Genomic DNA, 10,136 nt, shown 5'->3' with positions numbered 1-10,136 from the left:
CTCCAGGCTTCCTTTCCCTTCAATCATTCACCCAGGCTATCTATACTGACTGGTTCGTTTTGTCAAGCAGAAACCAAAAATGAATTCAATTTTTTTTGGGGGGGGGGGTCAGGGATTTTAAACTATGTCTATCAAGTGTTTGTTTCTCCCAACTAGGAATGGGGGAGACATTAGATTGTTTAGATTTGCATCTAAAGTTGAATTTCTCAATATGTAAACTGTAAGAACCGAAATACAGCCATCCTTCAAAATCCACACTGAGCTGAATTTTGCAATGCAGTTCAATCAACCAATGTTTACAAAAATGCATAAATTAGGGGAAAATGTGTATAAAGATGAATATATTGGTGAAAATAAAATACAAAAATGCATTATGTTAGAAGAAACATATGCATTAGTCAAAACTGCGGACAAAGATGAGTTTATTAGGAGAAATTTGCATTAAAATGCTGAATAATTTTTATGAGGATTTTTTCTATAAAATCACAAATTGCTGCAGAAACATGGAGAACTGGAAAAATTAGAAACTGAAAGAACCAAAACTGATGGTTTCTTCCATCCCTAAATACAATCCATAAAAATTATGAAATATTAAAATACATCAATTTTATAAGAACATTTTTCTTTGACAAAAGTTAATCTGCACTCCTATACAAACGTGACTATGGGAGTATATGTTGTTGAACCCAATAGAACTTACTTCTGAGTAGACATGCATAGAATTGCATTGTCAGACACTCAGACAGAACTCATATACGCATAGAAAAAGGCTTCTACATGTTTTCCCTACGCATTGGCTGAGGAACTATGTGTTCAAACACTGCTGTGTGATTCCTTTTCAGATCTAGCAATTACAACTATTAGGGTCCCTCCAAACTTTTTTTTAGGGTGTCTTCTGCAACATGGCACTGATGCAATAATAGTGGTGAATTGATTACAGGACCATCCATGCATCATTCCGGTTTATTAGTTCTGTGATGCTTTTGCAGTATTGCCACATTATTGCCATCTGGAGAGGCACTCTTGCAATGTAGTGCTACAAAACCAGGACAAAAACAGCCCTTGGAACATTTGTGGCATGAAACGTTACCGGATTTCAGCAGGACGTTGCAAGACATATACTGACTGGAAACAAAGCAGTATGTCTGTCCAAAAGGAAACAGTATTAAAAGTGGCATCACATATAGCCTGCCCTGATACCATCATCATGAGTACAGTTAATCATGAATGGACAATAAAAAAAGATACCTGGAGGGACCCTCAGCTGTTCAAGAACAGTAGCTCAATTTATTACCCTTCCCCCTCTCCAACCCACTGGATGGAATGGTAGGACACCAAGCTTCAACTTCTTTAGGAGCTGCCCTTGTGGAGAGGGTGTGTGGAAATAGTTAATTGTCTCTTCAAGAACTGTAGAGCAAATGTGGCTAGTCAGGATTGGTTGAAACCAGTCAGCAGATCAAGGAGTGACTGAGTTCCACGAAGCAAGGCCTTTGTTGGATGTCTTATGCTCAGCTGTGTTCTACATTTATAACAAATAATAAACTGTTTTGTTGGTAATCCAGAGTCAAGTAATCTAAGGTAAAACAACACAGGGGGGAGCCATGGTATCCATTGTCGGGCTGAGTCAATGGTTAATGATAGCAATGCATGTGGTAGTCTCAGAAAGTTCAAGGTTCTGGCTTTGGTGTACAAAGCCCTATACAGTTTGGGACCAGAATACCTGAAAGACTGTCTTACCCTTTATACACCCAGTCTATGACTGCGCTGTGCAGGTGAGGGCCTCCTGCAGGTACCATCTTATCAGGAGGTCCGTTCTGCACAAAATAGGAAGCAGACCTTCAGTGTTGTGGCACCTACCCTTTGGAATTCCCTCCCATTAAATATTAGACAGGCACCATCTGTGTTACCTTCTCAGTGCCTAATGAAGACCTTCCTCTTTCAACAAGCCTTTTAAGTAGAGACCTTACCCAGTTTGCATCTGTGTTGGAACTGCTTTTAAGATGTTTTTAAAGTTTTTAAAAATATGTTGTTAAATATGTTTTTGAATATGTTTTGTTTTAATATATTTTGAAGTCTGTTTTTTAAATATGTTTTAGGGTTTTTAGGGTTTTGTTTACCACCCTGAGCTCCTACTGGGAGGAAGGATGGGATATAAATTTTAATAATAATAGCAATAATGATGATGATGATGATGATGATGATTATCTGCTTAAGACACTGATCTGTTGATTGTTATGGCAGGGCTACCAGCTTACAGTGCAGTGCAGTAGTGACATATGCTCCCACTTGGATCAGGGCCTGTATATTTTAATCAATGAGAAAAGATTTTTCTCCAATACAGGTAGGAGGGAATGAATGTTATTTTCTTTCTTTTTTAAATAGCTGAACAGAGGCTAAGGATGGAAAATTGCCACTTGAAGTTATTTCAGTGTGATTCCTGGAATTCCAGTGTTTCACTAAACTACAATTGCCTGCAGCAGTAGCAGCCCTTTAAAACTGAAAAGGTTTCTTCCTTCTCCCTTCCCCAACTTTAGCTACTGTGTGGATGTCTGTGATGTATATTGTACACCTCTTTTATATAGGAGCACTTGGAATTATAAATAGTCCACAGTCCTAGGAAATCCCAGTTCTGACAATGTAAAGGATTAGTGTGCTTGTAAAATTCCACCTTAAAACTAATTGAATGTGTCTGCAGCCAACTCTTTAGTACAGAGAAGCTTTGCTAAACGATGACACATAGCATTTGGAGCTAGATGTTCCACATCTGGAGTCCAAATGTTAGACGTGATATAAAAAAAACTAGCACAACAACCCAGTGGAGCATTTTACAGCCAGAAACACAAGCAACATGGACCTTGTTCTCCTCTGCATGTTCCTGCCACTGCTCACGGTGGCTTGGGGCCAGTATGGGGACTATTATGACCCCTACAGTGACTACAGGGGCAACGATGCATGGGCCAATGTGTACCGGCAGGGTTTCAGTTTCCAGTGTCCTCATGGGCAAGTGATAGTGGCAGTGAGGAGCACTTTCAGCAGAAAAGAAGGCTCTGACAGACTGTGGAACTATGCCTGCATGTCTACCCCGCACACCCTGGGAGAGCCAACAGAGTGTTGGTGGGAAGAGATCAACCGAGCTGGACTGGAATGGTAGGACACCAAGCTTCAACTTTGTTTAGCAGCTACCATTGGGGGAAAAAAACCATGTTATGCATCATCAGGCTGATGCAATGGGTAATGATAGCAATGCATGTGGTAGTCACAGAAATGCATGTTAATGAATTATCTGCTTAAACCTGTGTGAACAATCCGGGGAGCTGTAAAGATTATTCTGCTACAAATTTCCATTGATGAGTCAGTCACAACATTGTCCCATTCCTTTGCTTTATATATATTGTGGACATTTCTCAATTTATCTTCACCCTTTCCCCACCATCACATACTTTTCTTAACCAGTTCAATAATCTTGGCTGGAGCTAGGTCGACAATAGTTGTTTTTAATGAGGAGAGTCCTTTTGTCCCACTATTGGCTCTGCTCAAGAAGATTTTGAAAGCATCGGGAAACCTTGCAAAATCTGTTTGACCAGAGAAAAATATCAGGGAGGGTGTGTTTCTGGAATGACTGTAAATGAGCAATGATAGCTCTATTATAATACTTTCAACTCTCTGAAGAAAGCACTGTTGATCTTCACCAACATTTGAATGCAATGCAGGATTAATTGCACAATGAAAGACTCATTGTGTTTCTAATTCAGACAGGACTTTTAATCATTCTAATCCAAGACCTCAAAAACCAGGAGCAGATATTTTGTTACATATTCCCAGTTCCCACTTTTTCTTCATAGTATGTATATAGAACATTCTGTCAAACATACTCACTGCTCTCCAATAGTTTTAGGCAGAATATATGTAAATGTGTCCACTAAACATTCAGTGTTAACCCATTGCCTCTTTTCCTTGTTTGTGATTCAAATAATGTATATTTGTTTAAATGAAACTATACATAGAAAGATGCTCTTGCTTTTGACTGGTGGTCAAACCCTTGCCCCCCGCAACACTTCCCTTAGTCATAGAGGTCTAGTTCTTCTTACCAAGGTCCTTTACAATCTCATTTAAGGATGGGAGGATCTATCTATTTCGGTTCTCTCAGTTCCTCATTTTTAAAATCTTCAGTATCTGTTCACCACATTTCTGCAGCAATTTTTGTTTTTTTTAAAATCCTCATGAAAATTCTTCAGCATTTTAGTTGAATTTCTTCTAATAAACACATCTTTGTCTGCAGTTTTGATTAATGTATACAGTTTTGCAAGCAATCTCTCCTAATATAATGCCTTTTTTATATTTTATTTTCACCATTATATTCATATTTATACACATTCCCTCCTGGGATATGCATTTTTGTAAACATTGATTGGAGAACTGCATTGCACAATTTGGAAAATTGCAATCAAAGGATGGCTGTGTTTCAGTTCTCATATTGGTTTGGAAAGTACAGATTTGATCGATTTAGCTATATATGTGAATTGCATCAAATTTCGTTTGCATCCTTAATATCGTTTGTATTTTACTGCTTTTGAAATGTGTGTTTGTACTAAAGTGACTCCAAAACCTTTAGAACAGAGATGCAAAAGAATGAAACTCTGTATAATCTGGTCTATTAATAAAAATATATACATGTCATCACTAGTATGTATGTTCGTTTTCATCACACTGCTTTTCTGAAACTTTTAGATGGCAACATGCTGAGCAAGCACATAAATAAAGTGAAAATTTTGTATCAATATTTGGAAGATTTGTACCGACTTGGAAGTCAATTCTTTTACTAATTGTGCAAAAGATTTGATGCTAGTCAAGAGAAGGATGTTGGAATGGATGCTATGGCAGCAAAATTGATTCCTCCTGGAGAAGACATTGTTTTTACCCTAACCTATCCATTCTTGACAGCCAGTGTGGTGTAGTGGTTAGCATGTTGGACTACGACCTGGGAGACCAGGGTTCGAATCCCCACACAGCCATGAACCTCACTGGGTGACCTTGGGCCCATCACTGCCTCTCAGCCTCAGAGGAAGGCAGTGGTAAACCACCTCTGATTACCGCTTACCATGAAAAACCCTATTCATAGGCTTGCCGTAAGTCGGAATCAACTTGAAGGCAGTCCATTTCATTTCATCCATCCTTGCATAACATTATTTTAAAAGTTACTTTCTATTTGTCTACTCAGGTTCACTCACCCCATATTCATCAGCAGAAGGTGGCAAGCATCCAAAAGCAAAAGAAAGGGAAAAAGTGGGGGAACCCCAAAATGCTTGAAAAAATATTATTTATTATAACAAAGGCCCAAAGCATTTCAGCCACTCAGTACTTTGGCCTGCGTCAGGGATGAACTGGTCTAAATTATTCTTCGCTAGCAAATCTGCTCAAATCTGGTGGTAATTATTAGTTTGAGTTACTGAGTGGCCGAAACGTGTTGGGCTTTTGTTACAATAAATAATATTTTTTCAAGCATTTGGGGGTTCCCTACTTTTTTTCTTTCGTTCACTCCGCCCATAACTGTTTGATTCTTTCGATATCTATATCTCACGTGCGCATGCATGTGCACATGCACGCTGGAGTGGAAAGGCTCTGCTAGCTTCCAGGCATGTGGGTCGCTGTTGCTTACCAGGAGGGGGAGCAAGGGGGTGGGGACATTGGCACAGTGCAAACACACTGGTGGGAGCACCAGATTGGCTCTCCTGTTGCATATGCACCATGCCAATGTCCCTGCTACCTCTTCCCTCCCCTTCTCCCTCTTGGTAAACAACAGTGACCCATCTTGTCCCACTAGGCATGTTAAGGAAATCTTTGGTTTTATGGTGGTTTTATTGTTCTATTGTTAATAGGTATGGCTTGTTTTTATGTACACTGCTTAGAAATGCAAATATTAAGTGGTATATGAAGGTTTTAAATAAATAAACAACCTGCTGGGAAGCTAGCATAGTAGCTTCCCCACCCCAGTCAGTCACTTCTAATGCTGTGATGCTTTAATAGGTCTGACTGAAGCATGGGGTGAAAAGGGAACGTATGGTGGTGACAGGAGATAGATAAGCTAAGGAAGAGTCTAACTCAGGGGTGGGAAACCTTTGGACCTCCAGAGGTTGCTGAACTACATCTCCCATCAGCCCCAGCCAGCATGACCAATAGTCAAGGCAGATGGGAGTTGTAGTTTCACAACATCTGGAGGGCTAAACATTCCCCACTGTTGGTCTAACTGATCAGTGGGTGACAACTGGTGTGCTTGGGATTTATGCCTATCTGAGAGAGATCCCCCCCATTCCATCATTTGCTGTGCTTGCAACTGCTTCTCTGCTTATTCATATAAACAGTCTTTCAAATGAAAGTTCATAACCATAGAATATACCATGCTCATCATTGGAAGCTGAATAGAAATAGTACTTGCTACTTTATGCTCTGATGTACCACTTTCTTCCTCTCAGCCTCAGATTGGTTCAAAACATCCAAAAGCACAGCTGAACATGGAAATATAGGAGCTTGCAGAAGAACTTAGGTTTCTCTGAGAAGTCAGCCATCTTACTGAACACTTGCTTCCTCTGGGGACCTTCCAAAGTGAGAGTTGGGGCAAACCAATCAGAAGCAATAAGAGTGTGCAATAAACTGTTTCTACTGTTCTTTCAAGAATGCTAGTCATATACCAGAATGCTTAACTGAGACCCTTTAGAAAGAGATGTCCATGTCCTTCAATATCCCAAGGCCAAAACAGAAAGCTAAACAAGAAGGTATAATCACTCCTCCCATTCCCCTTAGGAGCCTTTGGCACTTTGGGTTAAACATGAAAATGTTAACTGAACTCAACAAAACATTTTCACATCTGTTAAATATAGAGCTCATTGCTGCATATATGTCTCTTCTTTGCTTTCCTCATAGAGAATATGCTTATTTGGCACAAGACAAAGGCTTGTAAGAGAGAAAGACTGCCAGTTTCGTTGCTGAAAGAAGATCTGAGTTATGTCTTTAAAATGAAAAAGACAACAAGAAAAACAATTTTAATCTGGAAAGAATACATATATTAAGAAAGCATTGTTACCCTTTTACCACTCTGGTTTGGAAATGCACATGCACACTTTTCCATGTATGCACAGATATTTTATTAACATCATCATCTGATATTTTGTCTAGAAATGCCAATGGAGTCTCTGACGAATAAAGCAGGGCTAGATAACATCATACCAAATAATGTACATTTATTTCTCACTCTAGCTCAAGGTCTGAATGTAGGATATAATATCTTTGAGTCATTTTAGCCTCACAACAACCTTGTGAGATAGGCTAGGCTAAGAAAGCACTGCCCAGGATTCCCCAATCAGCTTCACAGGCAAACAGGGATTTGAACCTAAGGCCTCCCACTTCCTAATCTAGCTCTCCTTCCACTGCACCACTGAGGCTGGAGCCACAGATGATGACGATTTAGTGCTGGTAAAACTTACAAACTCAGTTTAATTAGAGATAATGGTGGTACACATGAGTGCGTAGCCCCCAGCAGTGATGGGTCTACCATACTCCTGGGCTCGTACTGGGAGGAAGGGTGGGCTATAAATCTAATTAATTAATTAATTAATAATACTCCCTTTTACTCTTGTAAAAAGCATTGCCTGTTTCCAATCATACAGTTGAGAACAGTGTAAGGTGTTCCAATGCACCATCCTAAAATTAGACGTAATTATCTGTGGGGGTTTCATTCAGAATGTTTAAGGCAGCCATGTTCCATGCCTTCAGAATGAGGTCCCTGTGGCTTCTGCAAGCCTTCCCTCCACTGGACCCCCTGCCCTCTTCATAAGGGTAGTTTGGTGAGAAGAAAGGGCTTAGCAATGAGGGAGGCTGCATCATTGTAGGGAGTGCTGGAGCTGGGAAAAGCTCATTTCATATCAGGGAAGGGATGTGGCTCAGTGATGGAGCATCTGTTTTGCTGACAGAAGGTCCCAAGTTCAATCCCTGCATCCCCAGGTAGGGCTAGGGATTGTTCCTTGCCTGAAACCCTGGAGAGCTGCTGCTAGCCAGTGTAGACAATATCAAGCTGGATGGACCAATGGGTTTGACTCAGCACAAGGCAGCTTTTTATGATCCTCTGGTCTCTGAAACCCATATCCAGATGCAGCCATCTTCTTTCACTCCTTTTCTCTTTTCGCTGACAAGATGGAAATCAAATGTAAGGGGAGAGTGACTGGTTAGCAGTTCAAGGCTATGGAGCCATTTGAGGTCACGTTCCTCTGAAACGTCTGGCTTCAGTTATATAAATTGGAACTGATATCCTTATGTAGAAGTTTTACCTAAGATCTCGCCCTACCCTCCACCTTTGTACCATTTAAAGATATCAAACTTCCTTGACAGTGGCACTGACTGCTAAGTCATAGATGAAGTCATTAGTTCCAACTATTATTTTATGGAGATATGACACAGTGAGCATATCGGCGCTTGAGAAAAGCAAGGCAAATGAAACAATCTACTTCAAAGAATCGCATGGCTTTGATGGTAATAGCTGAATAAAGCAACACCAGTTTATCTGCTGTTTTGAAAGACAGAATGCAGAGATCTCTGTCTGTGTGAAATCTTGCCAGTATCCTTGAAGCACAATAGCTGCCACAATGGTGGCTCAGTTATGAATAAGGACTAATAGTTTTGGTTTCCACGACAGGCTTACTAAAAAAAAAAAAAAACACCCACGTATTTCTAGTCTACAGTAGCACTTTGCTTTTGGAAGAATATGTGTCATTGCCTGCGGCAGCGAAAAACCACAGATAATTTTCTTAGTGCATTTATGCACAAGGCTGTGACAAGAGAGGAAGGCAAGTTTTAAAAAGGGAGTACAGTAGGGCGCCACTCATATGGCAGGTTACGTTCCAGACCCCTGCCTAAAAGCAAAACCTACTGAAAAGCAGAACTCCTTCAATAAAATGGTGCCTGATGCCCAACAAACACCGTAAAAGTGGAACAAGCGCCGTATGAGTGGGGCCCTACTCTAATTTTAGCCGCCATATTAGCGGAACACCGAAAAGCGGGCCACCGAAAAATGGGGCCCTACTGTATTATCATTGTCGTTATTTATTCTACAGATTTATAGATCATTTCACATCCAGAAACAATTCAAAATAGTGTGCGCTAAGATAAAATGAGATAAAAACACAAAAGGTGCAGATTTTAAAGACAATGAAAACAATTCTACAGACGTACAACTAATATGTCATAAAATGAATGGGTCAAACTTCATGGAAAGCCTTCTTAAAGAAAAAAAATTCCTTCAGTAGGCACCTAAACTTCATAATGCTGGGCGCCTGTCTAATTTCAGTTGGTAACTGATTCCAGAGGGCTGGAGCTGCAACAATACAGGCCTGGTTTTTAGTACAAACTAACTGGCAGGCACAGTACTCTCAGTAATGCCCTATCTGAGGAGCACAGTTGCCGGGCAGATATATGGGGCAAGCAGGCAATGGGCTGTAAGGCCTGGTTCAGAAGCAGATTTGAGACATTTAAAACAACTGGGAAAAGGAACTTTAATATTGTCAGGCAAGGCATCAAGGGTCAGCACTACTGGGCAGTTGCCAATGCCCCGAGGGCATACCGCCAACACTGTCACTGATGCAAAACTCTGGCTACAGCCACCAGGGTTCATCAGACTTTTCAGTGTTTGGCCTTGGAAACCCAGCATCTGTCCAGCACTGGGCCTGGGTGACAGTGGCTAGCATCTGTCATTTTAATCCCCCACAATGTCTTTGGGATTCCATGTTGACCCGTAGGCAATACTACCTCTGGTTATTTTTCATCAAGTCTGAAAGCCTGGAGCAAGGAAGAGTTTTTGTTATGTCTTTGTAGGAACTTGCAGGCTGTCAAGGTCAACACCTGCTGGTTCCTAAGCAACGGGAGATAAGGACTGGAGCCAGAGCAGCCAGCTTCTCTGTGGGGGTTTTGTTCTTGAAGAAGAAGCAGCTTTCTGTGTGTGCTCTTGCTATGGGGGAAAACGAAACTGCTTGTAAAGCTTACATGCCTTAATGTCCGAAGTAAATGGACTCTTAATACTATGTCGTGTTCTTGGATTTCTTGACTACTTATACTCTAGTGTAACAGCGCTTACAACGCAAATACCGCACACA

At 40.7% G+C, this 10,136-nt stretch overlaps 1 protein-coding gene across 1 annotated transcript in view; it reads left to right on the top strand.

Annotated features, from left to right (window-relative positions):
- The first annotated feature begins 2,750 nt into the window (after positions 1-2,750).
- The window catches only part of DPT (dermatopontin), a 28,267-nt gene continuing 20,881 nt past the window's right edge, over positions 2,751-10,136 (top strand). Inside the window, exon 1 of the mRNA XM_061629543.1 lies at positions 2,751-3,147. Coding sequence (XP_061485527.1) covers positions 2,849-3,147 — 299 coding nt within the window. The 5' untranslated portion in view covers positions 2,751-2,848. The remainder of the gene's footprint in view (positions 3,148-10,136) is intronic.

The sequence above is a fragment of the Rhineura floridana genome, chromosome 5, assembly GCF_030035675.1.
Source record: "Rhineura floridana isolate rRhiFlo1 chromosome 5, rRhiFlo1.hap2, whole genome shotgun sequence".
NCBI classification, from domain to species: domain Eukaryota; kingdom Metazoa; phylum Chordata; class Lepidosauria; order Squamata; family Rhineuridae; genus Rhineura; species Rhineura floridana.
The sequence above is the reverse complement of the archived record's forward strand: the minus strand, read 5'-3'. Positions and strand labels throughout refer to the sequence as shown.